General features: G+C 44.7%; 1 protein-coding gene across 4 annotated transcripts in view; it reads right to left on the minus strand.

Annotated features, from left to right (window-relative positions):
• The window catches only part of ARHGEF12 (Rho guanine nucleotide exchange factor 12), a 73,388-nt gene that overhangs the window by 46,289 nt on the left and 488 nt on the right, over positions 1–26,611 (minus strand). For 2 of the 4 annotated variants that reach the window (XM_088178014.1, XM_014890448.2), the window contains exon 1: positions 24,723–25,561. The exons of 1 other annotated variant lie outside the window; for it this stretch is intronic. In XM_088178014.1, the coding sequence (XP_088034140.1) occupies positions 24,723–24,754 (32 nt within the window). In that variant the 5' untranslated portion in view covers positions 24,755–25,561. Of the gene's footprint in view, positions 1–5,904; positions 6,050–24,722; positions 25,562–26,611 lie in introns of those variants that run through there. One more of the 4 variants, XM_088178016.1, reaches the window with a different exon arrangement.

The raw sequence follows: 26,611 nt of genomic DNA on the forward strand, positions 1-26,611 counted from the left end.
AGGATTTCTGGAGCTGTCAGAGCCCAGGGAGGGATTTTAGGGATTGCAAGGAGGCAGCAGGAGGGAGGCACTGCAAGCTCCATGTTATTTTTGTGGGAGTTGGAGGCAGGCAGCACAGCTGACACAGTGACTCATGGAGGAATCCTCCTGCCATTATTAACCCTGCACTGCTCACAGCTCCATGGACACTCAGTGCCTTCAGAGAAGGAAAATTTAGGGAAGTTTAAGAAGGGACTGGAGAGCCCACAGAGCCAACACCTTGTGTGTCAACCCCCCCCTGAACATCCCCAGCAGCCTCAGTGCTGCATTTGCTTTAATAAAGCATCAGCAAATGCCTCCCACTCAATATTCTATAATTTTTCAGGCCACTAATGTCTCTACCCATAACCAGAATAAACCATTCAATTTTCCTTTCAGCAGAGAAAATGCAGAGTAGCCAACAGAGCCCATCAGCATAATTCCTGATGGATCAGGAGATGGATCAATGCAAGGGACTGGTGCCATGGCAACCAACGTGCTGAGCAAAACACTTAAACTAGGTTAAGATGAATCTGATAAAAATCAAAGTCTGGAAAGCTGGCAAGTTCCATCTGTAAGATGGGGAGGGTCAGGACTCCAAGGGGGAGGTATTTCTACAGGGAAAGAGAATTCCACTGCTGCCTTGCCTTCATAGGATGCTTCCCCTTTGAGCTTCAAAAAATTCAATATCTATATACAGATTTTTCTCTTTTATTCTTGTGGTTGGCTCTGGGTGAGACCTTCATCAAGAGGGAAAAAGAGAGGGTAGAAAGGAAAGAGGAAAAAGAAAGCAGCTTAGAGTTATGAAAGAAAAACAGAATGCAAAGATAAATCTTCTCCATAAAACAAACAGCAGGAATTTGGAGATTTGCCTCCACACATGGAATTTCCTGATGATACAGGAATGCATCATCATACTGTGACCTGTAAAAATGACAAGCAGGCTACTCTGAGTTTACTACAGCCAGCTGTAGCTCCTTCCTCAGTGTCCTTCCCTGTAAAACCCCGACATGGGAAGGGTTTCAATCTCCCTGTGAGCACCAATGCTCGGAAAAGGAAGAAGAAAATCATCTCCAGAGAAGTTTCATCCACAGTTCACTCATTCAGCCCCGGCCCAAGCAAGTGCCTCAGCTATTTTCCATGACACAAGCACTTGGATTTTTCCAGGAGCTGATGTCAGGGCTTTTCATGGAGAAAGAGCTGCATTTACTGGGCAGGCAAGGAAGGAGGGCTTCCCCAGCAGCCATTCTCAATGTGGCCTTTGTGCTGCTCTGCTGCTCAGGCCAGGACCCTGCAAGGACTTTGAGTCCCTGCAGAAACTCTCCAGAGGGGAGGGGACAGGGACATTTTCATTTCCAGTGCTGTTCTTCCACTCCTGACTGACTTCCAAGGCTCAGAAGCAGCAGCAGCTTTTCCTCTGCAGTTGTCACACAAGGCCATTTATTGTTTTAATATCCCTACAACGGGCTGGAAGTTCTGCAAACAAATGAAAATTGAGGAGGGGGCACTGGAGGGAACATAAATAAACCAGGTTGCTCATGTTTCCTTAATGCTGCCTTTAAATTCAGCCTAAAAGCAAGATTTGAGTAATAAGGATAAGGTTTGGCCACTGAATGTAGCTCAGAGCAAGCACAAAACCCGCTCAGAAATTGGTGGGGAGCAGAGGTTGCCAAATCCCAGGCGATTTCCTACTGGTTTCCCAACGTGACTGGTTACAAATTACTGAATCTCTCAGTTTCCACCTCTGGGAAAGGAAAAAAAAAAAAAAAAAAAAGAAAAAAATTGACAGCTTTGAAATGGAAAAAAATTAAACACCACAAATGCTGAAAGATGCCAAGTGGTTTGGTTTTTTTTTCTAAAAAGACTTGCAGAAAATGTTATCATCACAAAAATTCACACAAGACGAGTGCATGGCAGAAAAGAAACATTCAGGATTTGCTCCTTTCCAAGCTTTTACTGCATGACCCATTTAACACGAGTGACCAGGTACAGGGAGAAAGGTCAAGCTTGTGATTTCAGAAGTTATGACCCAGTTTTCTCACTCATTTATTTATTTTGAAGTAGGCCATAGACAAATATTCCCAGGCCTAGAGAGCTCAAGCTTCCCTGAAGCAAGAAAAAGCTGAAATATGCAGTTTGGCCATACTAGAAGAGACCCAAAATATCCAATTTTCTCCATATTTTCACATCATCTTTGCATGCTGAGCTTTTGCTGTTTGTTAGAAGGGAAGGAAGAGGGGTAGAACACGTTTGTTGTGATTCATTCCTCCAGCTTTCACTTCTGAAAAAAATCCTTTTCAACCCCTCTGCCCAGAGCCCGAAAGAATCAAATCAAGCACCGGGGTTTCTTGCACAGACAGGGCGTGGAGTCCAAATTAACCTGCCCTCCCTAAACTGCAGCTAATTACAGGGAAATGAAATGTTTGCTTTGCTTGCCAATAATTGCAACGCAGAGCTGGCTCAGTGGCAGCACCGCTGCTCCTCCTCCACAAAAAAACCAAAAAAAAACCAAAAAACTGCCCCAAAAAAATCCAAGGGATAAGACAATTGGATTTTCCTAAGCAGAGCAGAGACACCCAGAGCTGTGAGTGCCACGGGATTTGTTTTCACCTGACACTCACACACACCCAGGGCTGGGATCACTGGTGCTGCCCCAGCGTGGGGAGCAGTTTTTTTGCATTTCATTAGGCACCAAGCCTAGTTCCTTATTAATGCCATACCCAGCTTGTGGTTGTTATGAACCAGCAACGAGCCTGGTGTGGAAACAGTCCTTAAAAACAGCAAAAGACAGCAATTAGAAAGGGAGGAGAGGAGAAAAAAAAAAAAAAAAAAAAAAAGAAAAAAAAAAAAGAAAAAAACCAACCCCAACACACAGCACACGTAATACAACTGGAAATGTAGCTTTCAAAATAGTGTAACGCTGCCTCCAATTAGGCTGCTTGAAGTTTTGCAAATATATGTACAAGGTTCAGAGGCACAGAGGAGTATTTGGCCCAGAGTTCACATTTCTGGGGAGTGAGTGCAGTTGCCTGGCACAGGAACACCACACCTCCATGGCCTGGAAGTACTGAGAGTGCACTGAAGAACCTGCAATAAGGCATTTCTTATTCCTCCTAGGTGTCTTTCAAGAGATGTCTTCAAGAAGTGACAAGGCTGAGCTGTTATTATTATGTTTGATGTGTCCCTGGCCACCAAGGTGAGCAGAGGAAAGGATGGAGAATTGGGATTGTTGAGCCTGGAGGAGAAAAGGCTTTGGGGTGAGCTCACTGTGGCCTCCCAGGAGCTGCAGGAAAGATGGAGAGAGATTCTTCACAAGGACGAGGGGGAATGGCTTCGATCTGGGCAGGTACAGATTGGATATTGGGAAGGAATTGCTCCCTGCACAGGGTGCCCAGAGCAGCTGTGGCTGCCCCTGGAAGTGTCCAAGGCCAGGTTGGAGCACCCTGGGATAGTGGAGGGTGTCCCTGCCCCTGGGACTGGAGGATCCTTAAGGTCCCTTCCAGCCCAAACCACCCTGGGATTCTGTCATTTCCCCTGGCACAGATGTCACTGTGACCTGACAACATCAGCTCAGCAGCACCTTCCCCCATTGCCAAGGTTTAACCAGCTTGTCTGACCCCCTGCACTGCCCAAAAGTTCCATTAGGTTACTCCTGTGACAAACCAGGGCAGCAGGCACCTTGCCTTAATTGACATTTCCCTTCACCTTGCCTAAATTTACATTTCCATTCAGCCCTCCTCAGGTTGTTTGAAAGGTTCACGTGCATTTACTGCTCTGGAAATGTAAGCCAAGACTTGCCTGCTCATCAGAAGCAGCAGTTTATGAGTTCAAAGCTAAGTAGACACTCAACCCAAAAGCATTTCCAGCCCTGCCTTCCCTTCTCCCACTCAGTGATGAACCTTTGGCCAAATTACACCCATTCTGCATGGGATGTGCAGACAACATCCACCCCTCTGACCTCTGCAGAGCTTCTAAATATTTCCCAGCTGCCATAAACTAATTTACAGTTAATATGTCTAAAACCACCCAAAGGCAAAGTGCTCCCAGTGGCTTAATTTACACCAAGGGAAAAATTGGATCCACAATTTTACAAAGGAAAGCTGGAGCACGGAGAGAATCAAGAAATCATTACCACAGTGTTGCTTAACCTGTACAGTGTATTTTTAGCTCTTAGCCCTTCACAGCTAATTCTGCTGAAGTTTTACTCCTGTAGATATAAACACCAAGGGCAACCAAACTATTTGAGCCTAAATTCCAAGTATGCAACTAAATGAGCATTTCACCTTGCTGGCTTCCACACCTCCCAGCAGGATTTCTGTCCCAGCATTCACTCAGATTTTAGAAGCATCCATGCAAAGTTTCTCCACCATACATTGCAGTTTTCCAAAAAAAGAAAATGTGATGTCAGCTGAGCTATAAAGAGATTAGCAGTGCTGTACACTGGAGTTGAAGGTTTCTCAGTTGGTTAAATGGCCTAAGAAAAAGAAAGAGGCTTCTGGGATATGCAAACCAATTATTTCTGCCCTGAAATGCTGCTCTGGCCCATAAAACACAAGAGAAAAGATGCACATAGCACACATTGCATGAGGAGGGAAAAAATGTACACAGGCATTTGTGGCATGCTTTGCTCCTTCCCATTTCATCTCCCCTCCATCTCAACTACAGCATAAATCCAGAAACACTGACTGGGAAGGAGTGGAGCAGAACACAGGATCAGGATTTCTCAGCAACATCAAGCCCTGTTTCTTCAACTGTAAAATGGAAGATAAAAATCCAGGAGTGAAGCTCCTTGTAAAATGGCTCAAATCCTGAGAGCAGCCTGTGAGTCAAACCCAGAGCTATTAATAAGATGTGTTTGTATTAGTATTTGCCTCTTGGGTCTCATAAAATAAATAAAAATGCAAGCAAAAGGGGAAAAACAAAACAAAACAAAACAAAAAAACACCAAATAATTGTTTACTCAGGAAAGCTCCCAGCTGTTAAAAGGTGACTGCAGCAAATTGCCCAAGATATGTGGAAGGGGGATGGAAATAACCAAGGCAGCAGAAACAGCAATGCAGGATTGGAGCTGTTTCCCCACTGGGTCCAGTGACACCTTCAGCTCTTGGTGCCTCCCCCTCACCAGGCAGGATGATGACAACTGCTAGCCCTCACTGGCTGTATTTGCATTTATATTTAAAAAAAAAAAAAAAAAACAACAAATCCCCCCCAGCATCTCAGAGCTTTTCTACATCACAATTTCATATATGAGTACAAAACACTGCATTTTCTCTCCGTGCTCATGGCTGTCACTGTATCAGCACTGCCTCAAATTTGTCCACATCATCACTGTGACAGTTTGAATTTCAGAACACTTTACAATAAAATAAAATAAAAAAAACAAATAAATCCGTGAAAAACGCATTCAGAAAAATAAACCCCACCCAAAACATTCAGAGATGGTTGCTTGAGCACCACCAGCTAATTTAACATCAACGTGCATAAAATATCAGCTTATCAAAAATCACATTCCCTGTGGCTGGTGAGGAGGGTCTCGTATGGAATTACTGGGAAATGCAAAGAAGAGAGTGCTGCCAGCATCTCCATCTGAAACATCTTTCCAGGCTGTCAAAACCTTTGTTCCTGAGCTCAGACACCAAGACACGGATTTTCACAGCAAACACATTAAACTGGCCATTTTCACAGCAAAAATACAAAGGAGTAACTCAGGTTCACACAGCAGTTATTAAAAGAGGGGAAAAAAAAAAAAAAAAAAGACAAACCTCCCCTCCCACCCTTTTTTCCAGTAGATATTAAAGGGAAAAAAAAAAAAAATCCTTTCTCTGTGCTCTGCGTTCAGGGAAGGAATTCCTGGCTCAGGGAATAGGAACAAAGGCTCTGTGTTACCTGTTCCACACGCCAAAGTCAGCTGAGCAGGGCCATCCCAAAAGCCCATGGCCAGGGGAGGGCTCTGATCCCAAATCCTCCCCAAGGAGCCCGAGACTCTGCGGGAGCTTCCCGGGCTTTTCAGGCTTCTCCTCGGGTATCCTTGGGAGGCATCAGCCCGATTGTTCACTGACCACTCACGGCAAGGAGGAAACTCCACCTCTTCTCTCCCACCTCCTCCCAGGCAGCTCATGGGCACAGGGACAGCAGCATCCATGGCCAGGGAACAGGAGAGACAGAGAGAGAGAGCCGGGGTTTGAAAATCCAGCATTTCCAGCTGTCCTGGGGGGCAGAAAAATACATATATACCTATATCTGTGTATATGTGGTGGATGGATATGTTTGTTCTGTATATGCATCTATATGTGTGATTTATATTCATATATATGTAGTGGATGGATATGCTTGTTCTGTGTGCATCTATATTTATGTATTTTTATATATGTAGTGGATGGATATGCTTGTTCTGTGTGCATCTATATTTATATATTTTTATATATGTGGTGGATGGATATGCTTGTTCTGTATATGCATCTGTATGGGTGATCTATATTTATATATTTATTTATATGTAGTGGATGGATATGTTTGTTCTGTATATGCATCTATATGTGTGATCTACATTTATATAATTATGTACATGTAGTGCATGGATATATTATTCTTTACATGCACCTACATTTCTATATTCATATATATATATATGCAGTGGATGGATATGTTAGTTCTTTATATGTATCTATATTTATATATATGCAGTGGATGGATATGTTAGTTCTTTATATGTATCTATATTTATATATATGCAGTGCATGGATATGTTTGCTCTGTGTGCATCTATATGCTTGCATGTATATAAATAAATATATTAAACTATAGATTTGTGTGCATTCCCACACAAAATCCCAACAGGGATCCAAGGAGCTGCATCACGAGGCACAGGAACAAAGGCTTGGCAGAGGGCACTGCGATTTTCCCCCTCAATCCACTGGGCACGTTTTGTGGCTTTTCAGGGCATTCTGCAAACGTGTGGCACCTGGAAAAGCAGAGCCCAGCAGCAGGAAAAGACAGCAGAACAAACCGAGCAGGAAAGCACAAGCTCTGGGTTGTTTCAGGAGTGGGGAATTGGGCAGAACCAAGCACTGCCCGTGCACAGAGAGGAGAAAACTGCGAGGTCAGAGCAGGGGGGCTCGCAGGATTTTGAGTGAGTGGCCAAGCCCCAGGGAAGGATTGCAGGGTGAAGGGGGCTGTTTTCTTTTTCTGCCCCAATAACCTAATGAAGTTTGGGAGCAGTGCTGGCAGGATAGAAATTTCTTCACGCTACACTGTCTGTTTGTGTTTGATTAATGTAAATCTTCCCAGGGCTCCGAGCACGCCCCGGGCTCCTGCTCTCCATTAACAAGAGGCCAAACTGCCACGTCCAGACAGAGCAGGCAAAAACCAAGATCTCTATTTTAGTCCTTGCCATAAACCCCAGAGAGCTCCACCAAACTCATTGCTGCTGATTTCACTTGAATTACCCTACTCCTCATTTAATTCCGTTGTTTTTTGTTTTTTTTTTCCCCCCTTCCCTATTTAAAAAATCAAACTGCAGCCAACCACTTGAATATATTAATATGAGTTATTTTCTTTTTGCATTTCCTCAGTTCTCAGGATTTTTTAGCCTGTCCAAGGGATGCTGGTACCAAACATCATCTCCAAGCCACAACTGCAGCAAGGCTGCAATTACCCAGAAGAAGGAAGCCAAAGAAATCAACTCCTACCCCTCCATCTCCCTGCTCCATGCAATCATTTCCCAGCCAGAACTTGTATTTTCCATGCTTCTCCCTTTTCCAGTGGCATGCATTATCATTTTCAAAATAGCAGAGGGCTCTGTCTCATTGGTTCCTATTTTGAAACGTTTGCCCAGCTCCTCAATTTTCTAGGAATTTCACAAATCAGAAAATGTCAGCGCTCCAGAAGAAAATGGTAAGCAGAGGGAAGGAGAAAGGCAGGCCAGGATCAGCCCAGCTTGGGAAGCACAAGGGAAAAAATGATCAATATTGGAGGTTTTAACCCATGTGGAATCACAGATCAAGGAAAAAGGGGCTGAAATCCCAAAGCAGGGATTCAGATCCGGTTTATTCATTTCTGAGTGAGAATCACATGCACCAAACAGCCTCTGCTGAGGGTGTCAGAACAGAAATATTTTTAAACTTGGGTTACCTTCTAAAAATCAAGCATTTCCACATTTTTCTCCCTAATGCTCCTCGTTATCGAGTGAAACACAGATGGGACAATCTGACAGATGGATAAACTTGAATTTATTAAACGATATTTTGGTTAAAACATTGATATTTCCCATTTCCTTCACTGTACAGAGCAAATTCTCATTGCCCAGCTGCCTGCTTCAGTTTACCCTTACCTCAATTTAAGGTTACAAATTGTTTTAAAATCATAAAAATATATAAAACATTATGAAGTATCATGTATTATTTTTTACCTATTTGTGTATTTCATATATGTCTTTTGCATATTTATGTCTGTCATATATATATTTGTATTTTTTATATATACATACATATATAGATATATAATATCCTTTTAAAAAAGCCTCAAATTCATCCACTTTAAATTTTCATGCAAAATATTGAAGTCATTCAAGTCAGTGAGGAGGAACCAGGAATACAAAAGGAATATGCTTCAAGGCTTTTAACTCAAAAGGGACACTTTCAATTCCCTGAAACACAATAATTCTATAACTGGCACGAGCACTTGAGAAAATAAATGCATTTGTACCATAAAACGAGCTTAAAAGAGTCAGAAATGGATATTGCAGCTCCTCTTCGTTATAAAGAAGTCAAAGAGACTTTAAAGAATGAAATTTCAGTCTATCAGGAAAAACATTTAGTATCAAAAAAAAAAAGGACTTTAGGGCAGAGTCATGTAAAACTTAACTGCTGTCTGCAATTTTTTTTTTTTTGCTTATGGAAATAATTAACTTTTTAAAATTACAGGATTAATTTTTATTTCTGTTTTACCTACAGCTTTGGGGACAAAGCAGCACAATACATCCCTTTTAAGTGCAAACCAATGCAGCTGCCAGGAAACATTGTAAAAACAAGAAAGATTCAGGAATGGAAGCTTCTATCTTGCTTCCTACTCTGATTTCCCAGATTTCCTTCCCCCAGTACGCTCAGTCACAGAACATAATAAGAAAACAATTTGGAGGAGGGGAAAAAAAAAAATGACCATAAAAAGCAAGAAAGTCTGATGCAATCAGGTTTTGAGGAGAAATTAGAGATAGCCAAGAAATGGTGAGGACTGGAAATGGAAATATCACTGTTTTAAATCCACAGGGATTTCTACAGCCCTGCACAACAGCAGGAAAGGAGGATAAGGAAAAAAAAATAACAAAACTAAAAAAGAAATCTCTCCTAAGAACATGGGAAAGATGGGGTAGGAGTAAGCAGTGAACAGCTCAGTTAGAGAGTTGTGTTCACTTATTTAGAATAAAGAATAACAAAATGCATGAAAATGAAGTTTAAAAAGTGCTTCTAAAACATCTCCCCAGGTTACACTTTCCAGAATTTTGCAATCTCTGTGCTCCATCCTTCTTTGCATGGAACAGCAATTCTGCTCCCCAATATTTTGTGTTGCTCAAGGAATTCCCTCCTCCTTGCAGAGCTCCTCTCCTGGTTCAATCCCAGCTCTGTGCTGCTCAGGCTGGCCTATGGTAAATATTTACAGACAATTTCCAGACCTTTACCCCAGCAAGGAGCCAGGCCTGGGAACAGCAGAACTTCCCAGAGCTCCAGAGGGTCCCCGAGGAACGGAGTGGAAAGGATCCAGGAGGAGCTGAGCATCCATCCTGCCACCAAACCCAGCCTCCAGCACTCCAGACTCTCAGGATCCTGCCTGGGATGGGGGAAGGCTCCAGAGGCTGTCCCTGCATCCCTGGAAATCTCCAAAGCCAGGCTGGAGCAAGCTGGAAGATGTCCCTGCCCAAGGGATAAAACTCATCTTTAAGGTCCCTCCAAACCCAGCCCGGTCTGGGATTTCATGTTGTGATATTTGAGCCTCACTCCGAATTTTTGGGAAGTTCAAACAGGCCTGGATGTGAAAAAAAAAAAAAAAAAATCTGTTCTTGACAAAGAATTCCATACAGACACCACCAGGATATGGGAGAGATGGACATGGGCATTTTTAAGCAGTGAATCCCTAACACTGTAACACACCAATAAGTAAATAAAAAGTTTGCCAACACATTTTATTAGCCCCAAAAATTACCAGTGAGAGAATGGCTGCCCAGTTCCCCCAACAGAATATCCAAATACTCCACAGAGCTTATTAGCACTGACCCTCCTTCTCTCCCTGTTCTTTGGGCTCAGAATGTTCATTTCTCCTATTTCATGTCAAGGAACAAAACTCATCCCACACATCCTAAAGAAACAGGAACTAGCAGAAGACTGCTATGGGTTTTGGGTTTTTTTTGAGAGAATGTAAAAATATAAAAGTACAGACAAGAAGAAACGTGAGAAATCTGACATATTTCAGCAAGGACTCAGAGTCCACTCAGTGTTTCAAACACATCTGAGAAGCACCTGAATATTTTCAAGCATGGAAATCATGGCCTGCTCTGTCAGCACATCCCACAAAAAGCCATAAAGGTGTTAGAGGCACAGAACTGCACTTTAACCAAACGTGGGGAATTTTTGCATTTTCTTTTTTCCATCAAAAAAGAGTCTGTGTGTTGTCTCAAAACCTTTTATTGCTCTCAGCCACCTACAAGCAGCAAAGGACTGAGAAATTTTCTCTCTGCTGTGGAAAGTAGGAGACAACCTGATGAAGAAATGAGTTAATATTTTATTTGAGTATCCCAGCTCTGCTGGCTTACATAAGAGGCAGTGGAAGTTAAAGACACAGCAGCTTCCTCTCAGGAATTTCTGCAAGTCAGAGGACACAACTTAAGGACAGCTTAAAGCAGATAAAATAATCATTTTCCAAACCCATTGCTTCACACAGACAACCCTTCATTATTCCAGCTCCATCAATTACTGGAACTTAGCTGGAAAAACAGAAAACCGAGGTACAGAAACAGGAAATTGTTTTTGCAGTAAAAAAAGGAGATGAACAATTGAAGTGGGAATGCTGTCCAGATCTGCCATTCTACCTTACATCAGTACCAGAACTCCTCTTTTAAAAACTAAGTGACAGAAGTCTTGTGATGTACAGAAAATATCACAGATATTTTGCACATACAACTTATGTGGGAAGGCAATGTACATGCAGAACTCCTGCAAACTTTCAATTTTTCTGTATAAGAATTAAACAAATGTTTTTAGGACAGAGATGAGAATGCCTTAAGAAAAACCCTCAATTTTTCGAGTACAATCATGGGCTGTAGCAGTCACTGAGTGAAACCTGAGGACAGCATCTGCACCATGCCAGGGAAAATTCAAATTAAAACTGGAACAGAAGAAATAAAAGATTCAATCACATGCAGAAGCACTACCCACAAAGGAAAAATCAAAGGTGATTTAGACAGGGGAGAAAGTGATCAAGTGAGTGGGTGGGAAAAATCAACTTTATTGCTGGAGATACAACTCCATTTATTATTTGGGATGATTCACCACCCAAATGCTGTGCTCTGGACAAAACCCACCTCCTGGGCTGCAGGCAGCTGAGCAAAAAGCCCAGATCAGCACAAGTCAGGATTAGACTGGCAGCCCAGTTTGGAGTCAATCATTACAAGGCTGAACCACAGCTGTCTGCTCTTAATGCACGGCTGCATTAACCTCAGCAAAGTGCTTTAAAAATCAGCCCTCAAAAAATAAAAAAAAAATAAAAAAAAAAAAGAACAGTGAATCATTGAAACTTTCAGCACAAAATTTTAACTCTGCACATTTGTTGCTAATAGATATTACTGGAGTGATCTAAGCCAAGAAAAGAATTAGAGCAAATTATCATTTTCTACTGTGTCACACAACAAGCAGCTGAATGGTTTCTACAGACAGTAATTAAAATAAGAAAGTTCTGGTACAAATATGGAAACGGATTAAAAGACAGCTGTAAAGTCTGCTAAATCTGTGATAAAAAAAAAAAATAATAAATCTGCAAAAGCAAAACATGAAAGATCCTTTATGAAAGAGAACCCTCTTTCAGTTTCATTGTCTGGGCTGACTTCTGGCATAGGAAAATGGGTTCTATGGAGCTGCATTGAAAAGGTCACAGAGTTTCCTTCCTTGATCTTTTACCATGAACAATTTTAGAAGGCATTAAAACATTTCAGAACAGCCTATCTAAACAAATTTTTGCTTATCCTGTCATTGAATTAAGTTCAACCAATTCCAGTAAGTCTGACAAAAAAAAAAAAAAAAAAAAAAAAAAAACAAAAAAAAAACCCCAAAAGCAGCTCCAAAATATAATATTTATGCCAGCCACTAAATGCAAACTTGACTCCACGCCAAAACAGCATAAATTAGATAAATAATAAATTAAAAAGTAATTATTCTATAGCTGACAATTTGAAAAGAGAGCAGTGAGAGCTGGGACACTCCATTTGCTAAGACAAAAATCTATTTCATTCACAGCAAACTGCCCACAGTTGTTAAAACTGTGCCATAATTCAGAGAGAGATAAAAAACACGAGACTGATTCCATGGAATTAAGCTCTCAATACCTTGTTCTGCTTCACTCCAGGGCTGGGAATTGTCAGCAGTAAATATTTCCAGGCCTATAAAACCTCTATGAACTGCTCACTATTTGTTGAGAGCCAGGCAGGGAGGTATCCAAACAATTCTGCAGGTTCTTTTAATTCACTATAAACTTCATCCCAGCCCAGTTTTATAGAGAAAAACATAAATGGACTCAAGGACAGCATCAACATCCAAATGTTGACCCCCAGCAGCAAGTCAGGACTGGCTTGATCATTATTCTACCCCACACCTGCAGCCTCACAGTCCTGAATTCAAAAAGCAGGGAAGAAAACTCCAAGTAAAAATGCAAGGCAGCAATAGCTGGACTCACAGCCCCGGCCTCTGAAAGGACAGAAATCCATTTTTTAAATGCATTAAAAAACACTTTCATTTTCCCATTGCTTCAGTGCAACAAAGAACACACAAATTTGGAGTTGCCAGTGCTTCCAGGTGCTGCTCATGAGCCAAACACCCAAAATTCACTTTATTTCTGACTCCAGTGGATAACCCACAGCCTTTTCCAGGGCTCCCCATTTCCCCTTCCCCTAAATCCCAGCACCAAAGGCACGCATGGGGAGGAAAGGAAGGTTTCAAACCTTGCTTTTTTTGTTTTATTGTTTAACTCCAACCCTGCCTCTGCTTTGAGATTCCAAAGCAGGAATGTTCACACAGCTCATTCCCCTCCTCGGTGGGGCTGGCAGCTGATTCACCTGGATTTTTGATTATTTACTGATAATAGATTTGTACTGTGAGACTCCTCTGGAGGGCAGAAATCAGGCAAATTTTAACCCAGTGACTGTTTTGCAGGTAACATTTGATCATTAAATAGACAGCATGATCATTATTATTTCTTTTTAAGCAGATCATGCACACATCTTACCTACAGAAAGCTGAATAAAAAAGAAACCTGCCTGTTATCAGCTAGATCAGAGTCACCCATGCCTGAAAAAAGCCACAAGTCTCTCCTGGCAAACTCTAAATGCCAGAACAGCCCTTCCTTTCCAATTTCCTCTGTATCAACAAGACACATCCATCAGTTGTCCACACTCAGATCTCTCACAAAACGCTCTGTTACCACCAGAACCAACAGCTGAGTTTTAGGAATTGTGACACCCAAGCTACCAAATATGCAAGAAAGCTGTAAATGTAAGAAGTGAGCAGCAGAATGTCAGTGCTGAGTGCACTGCAGCAAAGGGAAATGCAGTTTTTTCTCTCAGTTCAGTAACTCCTCCCAAGGTATTTTCTGCAGCAGGGAAAGCCCCAGGATGCCAGAGAAGTTCTTGAATCGAAAGCAAACATCTCCACGTGATGGAGGAGAGGGAGAGAGCCCGGGCAGCTCCTGATCCTACAGGACAAAATTCATTTGCTGCTGGGCATTTCCTCCTGCACACCTTCATGGGATTGGTCATTGGGAAACAGATCCGGGAACGCTGCCACCCAGCCCAGCACAGCTGGGAACATTCCCTAAAATCCCACAGGGATTCCAGAGGGCTCCTCACTGCCATACAGCTCAGCCTTGGATTTTACACTGATTCTGATTTTACTGGCAAAGTGATCCAAATTCGGCTCGGAGGAGAAGATGAAGAGATTCCACATTTAAATTTACAACTTAAATCAACAAGTCACAGTCCTTGTTTGAAGTGTCCAGAGTCCCTCTGTGCTCATTCCCACAACCAGTTACAAACTACCTTCATACTTAACAAAAAGAAAAAAAGAACAACAAACCCCACCTCATTATTTGCATGCTCTTTGTTATTTTTCTCCCTCTTTGAAATGCTCTTTTGGGGCAAGCTTTTTGATCTAGAAGACATTTAATTAAACAAAAAGAAAACTCTAAATCCTATATATACTCTATAGCAATATTTATTTGGGGGGAATATATTCCCCAAAATTATATTCCCATGGAATGTGCCTGGATTACCAGAGCCAGAACATGGCCTCAGATTCCTCAATTAAAAAAAAAAAAAAATCAATTTATTTCAAGTGTAAACTTCAAGTTTCTTGAGATGTTTGCTGATCAAACCCCATCAGTTTCCAAGAATCCCAATCTGTATTCCAAGAATCAAGCTGGAGAGCTGAAGGAGCCATTTTCTCAGGATATGGAGAGTGACAGATGGAACAAAATTTTCAGCATATTCTGAGTTGCTGTGATGTTGCTGTCATTGCAGCCAGCGAGGAGGCTCAGCTGAGCTACCAGGCCAGGATGATTATAAAACCAGATATTAATTTTAAAAAAATTAAAATAAAGAAAAAAAAAAAAAGAAAGAAGTGGGAAGGGACAGGTTCTTTTCATCTGGCTGAATTCCAGGGATAGGATTTAGAGTTTTGCAGGCAGCCCAAAACTCCAGCCTGCTGCAAAGCTGCCTCCTCTCCCCCTGCCAGCTCAATTTAATTTAATTCTCTGCTCCTGGGAGAGGGAAGAGCCTCCCCCAGGATGCCTGAGCAGCACCCAGACTCTGTCCCCTCCTCCCAGAGCCCTGCTGACCTCCCATCCACCCTGCCAGGAAAAAAAAAAAAAAAAAAAAAAGGCTTTTCCTGCCCTAACCCTGGGACTGTGCCTGCAGTGCCAGGACAGAAGGGTGGGGAGAGCAGGTGCAGACCCCAAAAGGCAGGGCTGGAGTGGCACTGGGGGCTGGGAGAGGAGCTGAGGCTCCATGTGCCATACATACAGCTCCACTTGCACTGGGTGACATCCAAAGCAAACAGCACTGCAGCGTTTCCAGCCAGCACCAACATTCCTGCATCTTTCCAGACTGCAACAAACAAGTGCTGGCCTTTTTTTTTTTTTTTTTTTTTTCCCCCTTCTTTTCCCCTCACTGTTTCATTCTCACAGCAATTTCCATAACATGAGTGATCTGAGTATAAAACTTGGGGCTTCGAGTTGTACAAAAACAACTTTAAACAATAAATAATAAAGAAACAATATTTACCAATCCCATGTATTATCAAACTCTTACACCAAATCACCCAGCACTGAAATATCTAAACCCGTGCTCTAGAGATCAGAAATCCAGAAAGACAACCCAGACATTTCCAGGGAATCATGACCTAGAGAGCTCTGCTCTTTTAGATCATTATTTCCAAATTATTGCACGGCATTCGCTTTCACTGCTGATGGTTTGGGGTAGAGCAGCACCTGCACAGGTGCAGCCTTTGACACATCCTCCCACCAAACCAAAACCCTACAAGAGCATCTCCCACCAAAGCCAACCCCCCAGGAGCATCCCCCACCAAAGCAAAACCCCACAAGATCATCTCCCACCAAACCAAAACCCCACAAGAGCATCCCCCACCAAACCAAACCCTACAAGAGCATCTCCCACCAAACCAAAACCCTACAAGAACATCACCCACTACACCAAACCCCACAAGAGCATCCCCCACCAAAATCAGCCCCCCAGGAGCATCTCCCACTAAACCAAAACCCCACAAGAGCATCTCCCACCCAAGGCAGCCCCCCAGGAGCAGTGGAGGGCTCCGAGTGCAGGGTGCCCAGGGCACCTTCCCCGGGCAGGGTGGCTGAGGCTGCAGGGTTTGCTCAGATCAGATCTGTGCCCGCAGGAACCGCTTCCGCTGCCCAGACCGCAGGGCCAGCGCAGGGCAAACCACAGCCATCATTCGGTGCCTCCTGACGGGCTGCAGCAGCCAAGTGCCAGCTGGAGAGCTGCACTGCAGCACCACCACATCTTCTCTTATCCTTGGCACACGAGGATTCCCCCCATCCTCACATTTAGCAAGTCTACACGATATAAATGCATAGAAATTCGCTCTCTATTGCAGCTCCCCCTGGATATTTGCCAGAGCTGATGCTGCTGCCTCAGTCAGGATGGAGTGTGCAGCAGCAGGGAAAATCCCTCTTTTAAATCCCCAGAACAGCAGCTCACTTTTGGCTGAGGTCACTGCCTCATTTAGGACATCACATAATTATAATTTTTTTTCCAAAGCAGGAAAACAAAAACCTCATCGGCGCAGAGCAGAGAACAATGCCGCGCTCTCGCCTGTAAGCACCAGCTTGGAAAGGCACACAGCAGAAGAACAGGAATTACCACGAAACAGCCCAAACTCTGCCACACGGGACCTGCTGTCACTCAGAGCACCCCGTCAGGAGCCAGACTGAACGTGTCCCTTGAGTCCTGCACAGCTCCCTGAGCTGCAGCCCTGCCCCTCCAGGGCTTTCAGCTCCTGGCCCTGGAGCTGCCAGTGCTCCCAGCACGGGGCAGGCAGGAAACCTCTCTCCTATCTGGCAGCTGCCACCAGCTCTCCCATTTCTCTCCCTCTCACTCATTTCCTATTGATTTCTCCTGTCTTGCACTGCAGCTTTTTCCTATTTCCTTTCCCTGCTCGCTCGTTATGGCTTCCCCTGCTTTAATTCTCTCCTTTTCCATCGCTTTTCTGGCGGCTTTGATCTCAGAACCCTCTTTTGCATCTGGGCACAGCAGAGAGGCAGCGGTGCCCCTGTGGCAGGGAGCACTGAGAGGAGATGCCTTGTCTGAAGTGCTGCCAAGAAGCTGCACCAACAGCCACTATCATAACAGGCTAAAAAAGACTTCCAAGCAGCCATCAGATGCTTCAGGTGAGCCTGCAGGTTGAAGCTTGTATGTTTATGGGAGTGGTGGACTCCCAGTGCTTTGCCTGTCTCACGTCAGTCTGGTGCTTTATTAAACACACGAGGCTTTTCCTCCACACTGGGAAATGCTTGCTCAGGTCAATCCAGGTCCCACCTAAGTTTTCCAGCTCCTCTCCAGCACTGCAGCTCACTCAGGACTCTAGAAAGGAGGGTTTAACTCTTCTAAAGTTGCCGATTGCACTTGGGAAGTCACCCAGGACTGGGTGCACAAACCAGGATTCACAGCCTGCAAAGAAATTCAGGACCAGCTTCTCACATAAACAAGAGTGAACTGTGCTGCTAGTCACAGATTCTGAAGGAACAGCCCATGAATAAAATTCAGATTCCCACCAATATCCCTAAAAATTTCCAAAAGGTATTTCAAGAGCTCAGGAGTAAAACCAGTTTGAGTTTTGCCCTGGCAGCCACAGTTCTTGTGCCAACCAAGAACTGCCAGAACACGGAGATTCTCTCTCAGGTTTTTTCAGCATCAACATTTCAACTTCTTTGTACCACCAAGAGAGGCCCTGCTGCTTAATCCACACAGTTCAACTTTTCCCCAGCCCTGCTCCCTGCCCATAAAAGGTTTATTTTTTTGGCAGAACTGAGCCCCGAGTGCCACGTCCAGGCCAGCACACACTTGTGACCATGCCCCTCCTGCCAGGACATCTGACAGCATCCCAGGGACCGACAGCACAACGATGCACATCACACCACAATTATTCCAAGCACAGAAACCTGTGCTGTGATCTTTCCCACCTCAGGAAAAGGTGGAATCTCCTCTCATCTGCTTTCCCTGTGCCACAGCAATTCCATGAAACGCTTTTGCCACCGAACATCCCAGCCCAGACCTTTCAGTGCTGTCAAAACAGAGCTTAAAATAGCCCCCACAGGATCACATTTTAGTGTTTGCCAACAAATGTAAACAGCAATGCTTCTTATTTACCATCAGGCTCTGCAAGAAAGGGTTCCTGCCCATGGGCCTCAGAAATCAAACAGACACAACACTGAAAATCCTCAAGGAAAGGATGCAGGGTGATAACAAAACATCCAGACCATTTGTGAATGTCACAGGCTGAACACTGTTTGTTTGGCTTTTACTATTTATACTTATGCTTACATTTGAAACATAAGGACGCTGTTTTTTCCTGTCATTTTAATGTATTTATTTTTACATGTTTTCTTTTCAAAGAAAAATGAGTAAACGTTGCTTCTTCCTGTCTTTTTCTAAGTGTGCTGTTGCTATTTTGTATGCATCCTGCCTTGCATTTTATCCCTTTTGCATTCTTAATCAAACACTGCATGTTTTACATCCCTTTTCATTTTACTAATTCCCTTGCTGCTGCTTCTCCTGTCCTTATTTTAAGCCCTCTCTTCTGATGTTGAGATATTACCAACATCCAGGCTCCTGACCCTTAGCTGAATCAAGCTGAGACATGAACTAAGACTTTTATTCTTTAAACCTAATAATTATCCAGAGCAGGCCCACAGAACACAGCATCACCTACCTGAAAATATGCATTTAAGTCTATTTTCTCTTAGAGCTATTGACATCTCTAACACAGGAAAATCTGCTTATCTCAAAGCAGATAAAATATCAGGGGGAGCGCTTAGGCAGAGGAATATCTGGAATGCTACAAGAAGCATTTTTACAGCAACCCATCCACTAGAAACTCGAGGATAATACAAATGGGATTCATTAATAAATCTCCAGCTGCTAATTTTCAGAGGGAAAGAAGAGATATTCAAGGAGAAGCCTGGAGGGTAAAGGCTCAAGGCAAGAGGCTGAGCTTATCTCTCAAGCAGCAGAGCCAACATACCTCCCTGGTGACCCAAAGGACCACCTCGAGGTGGAGAGCAGAATTCAGTCTCCAGACCAAAACAAACACTCTGCAGAACTGCAAACTGCAGCACAGGGCTGGCCAGGTGAGGGTGAGAATTAAAACCATGAGAGGTAAAGGGTACTACTCAAAATAGTACTGGAAAAATAGGAAAACAACATTTAATGTCAAAAATCCTGTTGGTTATACTCCAAAGCTTCCTGGGAACACAGAAGCAGCCACTGAAGCAACTCAAATTCTTCACACACAAATTCACTGGGAGACCCCACTGCAGGAAAGAACCAAAGAATCCTGGTGTCTAGCCATGAAATATGGAAAATAACTGGTACAGGTGTCTGTACCACCTTCCCCAGGCAAATTCATCAAAGCCCTGTACAGCCTTTGGGTGAACTGCCAAAATCTCCAATGCCTAAATCACTACTTCTACAATAAAACACCACTTCTACACTAATTACTTCTACAAAACCATCACTTTTACAACAAGGTCCAGAGCAGTTGTGAGAGTGAACAGAAGACTCTTTGATTTCCAGCAGGACAACTGTGGTCACTGCTGTCACCCTCCAGGACCAAGGAACTCTCCTCCCACACAGGTCATGGAATTCAAAGGACACCAAGGAACACCCACAAGCCCCAGCAGTGACCTCAGCAAACTCCTGCTCCAAGGGCAAGCTGCACTTTCCTCCTCTGCCATCTCCAGCCAGGACAGCACTGAGTCATTTCTCTGCTGCTAAACTCCTGTAGATCGTGGAGCAGAATTCTGAAAAAATCTAAAATTATGAAGGAGCCAACATCCCAGTGCCTTTCCTAACGTTTGAGATGTTAAAATGTCATTAACAGGAGTTCTGTGCACAGGGAGAATTATACAATTGGGCTCACAGATGAAATATCATTCCTGCCTCCACCCAAATAATCACAACGCCCACAGCTCTACTCAAAACTAGAAAATCAAGCTCACCTCAGCTCCTGTCTCCAGTAAAAGCCCTAATAAACTATGCAACATCAAGTGGTAGCATTTGTGTCCCAGCCAGCAGTAAACACCCCAGACAGTCCTCTCTTCTGCCAGCCTCAAGAACAGCAAAATAAAACATGAATTTATGCACAGACTCTGTCAAGTGCTAATTTCCAAACAACGATGAAAAGCCCCACTCCAAGACTATTATTCTTTTTCATCCTTAGATGTCGTGTTGAAGCCCATTTTCCATAAATACTGGATTTTACAAACTCTATTAATTAAAAAAACCCCATGATAATGACATTTAACTAGTCAGTGACACTAAGGTGACGTTTTGTGCAGTTCTTACCCTGCTGGAAGAAATAAAACCCTTTTTCCCCACCACACAGCCAAAGAATTCCCAACTACTACAGGGATTTCCAAAGAGCCAAAGACAGGGAAAGTGCATCTGAAGCAGATAAGAAACAATTAGAGTCTATTTTAATACCAAGTCAGGAGCAAATCACCAATTAAAACTTCTCAAGGGTAATTATGTGTAAATTCTACCTCTGCTGTTTTCCAATCATAGCAACAGAAACTACAGCATGGTTATAAATAAAACTCATTTGCAAGCAACTGCAGAGAAGAGTCACCAGTTCCTCAGCGAGGTCCTGCGAAAGCAAGAGCCTCCTTTCTTTTATTGGCCTTTAATAAACAGAAAGGAACATAAAGCAAGTCCTGCAGCCGTGCAATTGCTCAACCCCTGAAGTGTGTTTGGAACGGTGACAGGAAGAAAAATACAGTTAACTCCGAGAGTGAAAAAAAATTAATGGCACACAAATGTTTCTTTAGTGTCATAACAGGATACAGCCGAGCTCGGGCCGGCCTTTGGTGGCCAAGCAGAGGCTGGAAATGGCCGAATTTTGGAATTTCAGGCCGGCCCCAGCGTGGCCTTGGGAAGAATAAAGCCCTTATCTCAGGCAGCCATGTGTGGCCGGCCATGCAGAGCACACAGCAACGCCCAGAGCTGGCCAGTGTCCGGCCAGGAGAGCAGGGAACACTGCAGCAGGAACAGGAAAACTCCTCCAGCAAAGCCTGCCAGCCCTCCGAGTCTGCTATCCCCCCTGCCCAGCGACAAAAACCCAACCCAGCACCACTCTCTAGCCAAAAATTTTTTATTTTTTTTTTTCAGGCTAAAAGATATGGGAAATCTCCCCTAAATGCAGAGCTGGATGAAGCTCGGTCACCTGACTGATTTTAGATATCTTTAGGATAAGAAAGGTCCCCTGGATGTGCAGATTTCCTTCCACCAACGAGCAAGTCGAGCCAGATGAGCAGCTCAGGGATGTCTACCTCAAAGAATTACTAAGCTCAGCAAGAGAAATGCCACCTTAGGAGGCCTCTGAACAAATACAGCATCGCTAAGAGAGGATTAAATTAAGAGGGTGTAAATGTTTACAAACATAAAGGAGCAGAGCAATAAGGCTGGAGATGAAGAGTTTGATACGGCCCAATGGGCACCAGGACTATGGAAAAAAAAAAGCAGCTGACAAAGTAAAAGAACATCCTGAGGGAAAGAAGGGGAAGTTAAATCAGTGTTTAACTCTCTCAACACATCAGCAGCCACACAAGGCACCTCGGCTATCCTGGAGAACGTTGTGCTGATGTGTTTTTAAGGCTCAAAAGCTGTGTCAGGAGATAATTTTTTGTCTGCCTGCACCCTTTAGGTGCTCCCCCAAACGCTGATGTGTGTGTCAGGAGCTCCTCCAACTCCGAAGAGCCATTACACTCTCAGGAGTCTCCACATCTGCTCAGCCTTTTTTGTTTAATGCCTGGTATTCCCCCACTCCCCCAGGCACTCACTTCCCTCCAGACCGAAGGCACTTGAAGAAAAAGACACCAGAAAACGATGCTGCTTTGGGAGTCCTGATAACAGAATCTGAGCATAACCACTACCAAAATTAACTGGGGTAAGGTTTAGTCCACAGAGAGAATGAGCCCAGACACATCCAGATATGAACTGGCCTGTGTTCAGCAGGGCCAGACACTAAAATCCATTCAACTTTCCTGGGAAAGAGAACAAAAATAAAAGAAGAAAAAAAAAATAAAAGGAGGGGAGGGGAGTTAATAAAATCATCATTTATCATCCTGGCTCCAGACAGGACTAGAAATTGCCATTCAGACATTCCTAATTTACATATTTAATGGTAATCAAGACATCATCAACAAAATCAAGAGATATAAAATAGGTCAAGGATGAGACAAGTGCAACTTGGGCAAGGGAAATGTGACAGCTGTCAAATCATTACCTCCTTAAACTGAAGGGATACCAAAGGAAATATCTGCTGACTGTAATGTGGATTTAGGCAGATCTATATATGCAAAATGCAAATATGTAAAGCTAATATGGAGAAAAATCCAGGCCCAAGCTACCCTATTATATTCCTAATACCATCTGGCACAGATGCAAGCTGGGTTTTCCTGGTTTAAGGCAATTCCCATCTCAGTCCCACCAAGGAAGGTGATTGACAAACACAAAGAGAATTGAACATGTCAGATGATTTATGCCACGAACATCTAATGACAGTGGAAGCATCAACATTTATACTGCACCTGCTCTACATTCCAAGCTTAAGAAGCAAACTGAAAGAGGCAACAGAGACTCCCAGGGCCTGAAGGGAAAGGGAATTGTTCTGCAGGGACAAGAGTGATCAAAAACCATCCCCTCCAAACCCTGCACAACGCTGGGGATGGAGAGGAACGGCAGAGATGGGAACAAACACCACTGCCATGTCTGGGCTTCTGCTGAAAGGGAATAAACCAGACAATCATCAGAGAATCCCAGAACGGTTTGGGTTGGGAGGGATCTTAAATCCCATCTCGTTCCCATGGGCAGGGTCACCTTCCACCATCCCAGGCTGCTCCAGCCTGGCCTTGGACATTTCCAGGGATGGGGCAGCCACAGCTGCTCTGGGCACCCTGTGCCACCCTCCCAGGGAACAATTTTCCCCTAATAACCAACCTAACCCAACTGTGAGTTTGAAACCATTCCCCCTTGTCCTGTTACTCCAGGCCTTTTCAAATAATCTCTCTCCACCTTCCTTGTAGGCTCCTCCAGGTCCTGGCAGGACACAACTGGGTCACCCCAAAGCTTCTCTTCTCCTGGCTGAAGCACGACTTTGTACCTCAGAGCTTCAGGCCACAGGTGGAAAATAGTGACAAGAAGAGATCCAGTTTCCCCACATTCCCCCAGAAATCCGAGGGTTGTGGAGACAGCTCCTCACCTGACATTAAAAGCCTTTTGATCCAAAACCTTAATGGAACACCAAACAGAAACATCCTCCTGACATTACTGAGAGCAAAAGGAAATGAGACATTTTTTATTTGGCTGCTCCAATTCAATAATGGAAAGTATTTTGTTTTACTAACAAGTAAATTAAATTCCCTGTTCTCGTGCTTTTCATTTCCATGCATCACTCAGCTGCTTCTTGGTATGAAAATCCTGTCGTTCTTTTTGATATCATGCAACTGCCACAAGACATATGGCCCGAAGTACACAACAAAATCCTCACAAATCCACTGAAATGCCTTTTTACTGTCATTGCCTTGCCTGGCACAGAGCAAAACATCCTGCAACTCCAGAATCATTCATGCACTGCAAAAGAGAAAATTCTTCTAGTACAAACTACTGAATTAATTGCCAAGATTTAATACTCTGTGAACAGTTGTAAACACAGATCGTACACAAGTCTGAGCTCTCCCAGAGCCCTTTGCACTGTGCTGCCTGTGAGGACCTGTGGAGTCACCAAAAGGTTTCAGTCAGGCTCAGTCTCTTTCCTGCCCACACCTGGAGCCTAAAATTGGTGAGCTCAGGCACCCCAAAGCATCATTGCTCCATCCCAGCCCCAGCTCTGCTGCTGTGCCAGAACTGCTTGGTCACCAAAAGCCAAAGCCTTTGCCACACACATTCACACCTTAACCACCACAGAGACACAATAAAGATACAATAACATATAGAGCATGGTTTTCACGGCACACGGTGTCAAAAAAAGTATCTTTTATTCTCATTTAAAAAAAAAAAAAAATCTGGAGACACTCATTCCACTCACTTGTTAGGATGTTTCCTACTTGACTTCTTTTTTTCCTTCCTCTGAAACATCCCAGTACAAAGAAGAGAACCCCAAACCTAATGAAAGGCACCTGCAGAGCAGCCCAGAGGCCTGAGCAGGTAACCAAAGGCAGGTTCCTGCTAAGGCAGACAGCAGCAGACATTCCTGCTTGTCAACTATCCCTCCTGCCCTCACCTGGAGTGACCTCTCTGCAGTACTTGACCCAAGGAGACCCAGGTGCATCCTCAGCACAGTCTCTGAGCTCAGGCTTCAGCTGGATCCCAAATTCTGGTGGCTTCTCCAGCTTCAGCTCCTTGCAGGAACTCTTGCTTTCGGTGTTCCCCGCAGCACCAGCCCATCCTGGGAGCTGAATTACCACCCCTGGCTCTACAAAGTCAGCCTGGCAGGCCTGAAAGCTGTTGGACTTGAAATACTCCGGTTTCAAAGTTAACCCAGTTGCTTTGACAGTCAAGACACCCTCGGTTCCCAGAACTTCTGATTTAATCCTGCTTTTCTGATCCCGTCTGTCACTGAAAGTACCTGAGCTCTGCAAATATTCACGCTTCAAAAGAAGAAAAAAAAAAAAAAAATCAAGGAATTTCATTTTATACTGACCTGTCCGTGATTGTGGACTGTGTGCCACTCATTGGAGCCTTTGGCAAGAAGTCGTATTATCCAATTTACATTTTACTCTTATTGCAGGAATATGAACGAGGCTTTGCCCCTCACATGCACCGAGGTTCAGGATCCAGCCTTGCTCCAGAAGAGGCATGCACAGAGGACAAACTCAGTTCAAGGGCAGGAGAAGGGAACAAAAAAAAAAAAAAAAAACAACCAAAAAAAAAAACACCACCAAAAAAACCCCAACAACCAAACCCAATCCAAAACAACTCCAAAACTCTTCTTGCAGTCACCCAGAATATCCAAAACCACGGAAGTGGGGCGTGGGGGATAAAAACTCCAACAAGCAAAAACTTCCAACAACCAAAAAAAAAAAAAAAAAGAAGAAGAAGAAGAAACAACAAAACAATCTCGGTGGACTCGGGAGGAGAGAAAAAAAAAAATAATCTAAGAAGCGGCCGCTGGTCGCCGGCGCGGGGCCGTGCCCGTCCCCGCCGGGCTCAGCGCTCGGGGGGCGGGCGGCGCTCCCCGCCCGCGGCCGGGCCCATCCCCGACCCCCGCCCGTGCTGCGCCCGCAGGGGGTCGGGCAGGGCGGCCGCCTCTAGGCCCGGGGCTCCATCCCCGTCCGCTCCGCCTCTGGCTCCGGCCCGGCTCCCAGCGGGGCTGTGCTCTGTGCTCTCCGCGATCCCGCTCGGCGCTGCTCTCCCGGCCCGCTGGCGGCCCCGCTGCGCTGCTCCGAGAGGCGGGAGCGGCGCCTCCGGGGGGCTCGTACCTCCGGCCGCCCCGCCCCGCCGCCGGATCCCTCCGCCGGCCGCCCTCCTCTTCCTCCTCTTCCTCCTCCCTCTCTTCTCCTCTTTCCCCTCCTTCTCCTCCTCCTCCTTCTCTTCCCCCCCCTCCTCCTTCCCCCCGGTGCCTGCCGAGGCCTTTTCCCTTCGGGAAGCCTTTTCCAGAGCCGCGGGCTGTTTCCTTCCCTTCCCGTCTCCGCTCCTCCCTCACCCCGTGTCCCTGCCGAAGAGCTTTCGCTGCCTCTGCGTCCCTCACCCGAGGAGGTTTCCCTTTTTCCCTTTATCCCTTTTTCCCTTTATCCTTTTTTCCCTTTATCCCTTTTTCCCTTCTCCGTTCCCCATCCCCAGCCACGCGATGCCCGACTCTGCCGTGCCACCAGCGCTCAGAGCGGGGAGCGCCCGCGCCTCCATCTCCACGGAAAACATGACACCGGCGAAACTCAGAGCAGAAAGAAAATAAATAAACAGCGAATTAAAAGAGTGGAGCTGTGCAGCAGGAGCCTCAGGCAGTGCCCGGCTGTGCTGTTTGCTCCCAGGCCTTTCGTGGCTCCCTTGTCCAGTTCCCTGCATTTCCCACGCACGTTTCAGCAGGAATTTTTCTCACTGGTTAAGGTCAACATAAATCCAAGAGCAGATCCCTCCCCGCACGTACATTCCAGAAACGCTGCGGCCAAGGGCCTGTTCGTGCTGCCTTTCAAAACCTCCAGTACGAAAAGATGAGCCACTCAGGATACTTGGGCATTTAAATTTCAGCAGGTGTGGATTTCCCTCTCGTCAGCCTGAACACAAACACGTCCCTGCTGTAACTCCCTGCTGTTTATGCCATGTGCAGCACAGTCTGAGAAATGCCTGCACAGAATCTGCACAGAATCCCAGAATGGTTTGGGTTGGAAGGAACCTTAAAGATTCTTTTTTTCCAACCTTCCACTATCCCAGCTTGCTCCAGCCTGGCCTTGGACACTTCCAGGGATCCAGAGGCAGCCACAGCTTCTCTGGGCGACCTCACCACCCTCACAAGGAATTATTTTTTCCTAACATCCCACCTAAACCTGCTCTCCGTCAGAGTGAAGCCATTCCCCCTTGTCCTGGCACTACAAT

The sequence above is a fragment of the Sturnus vulgaris genome, chromosome 23 (assembly GCF_052056855.1).
Source record: "Sturnus vulgaris isolate bStuVul1 chromosome 23, bStuVul1.hap1, whole genome shotgun sequence".
NCBI classification, from domain to species: Eukaryota; Metazoa; Chordata; class Aves; order Passeriformes; family Sturnidae; genus Sturnus; species Sturnus vulgaris.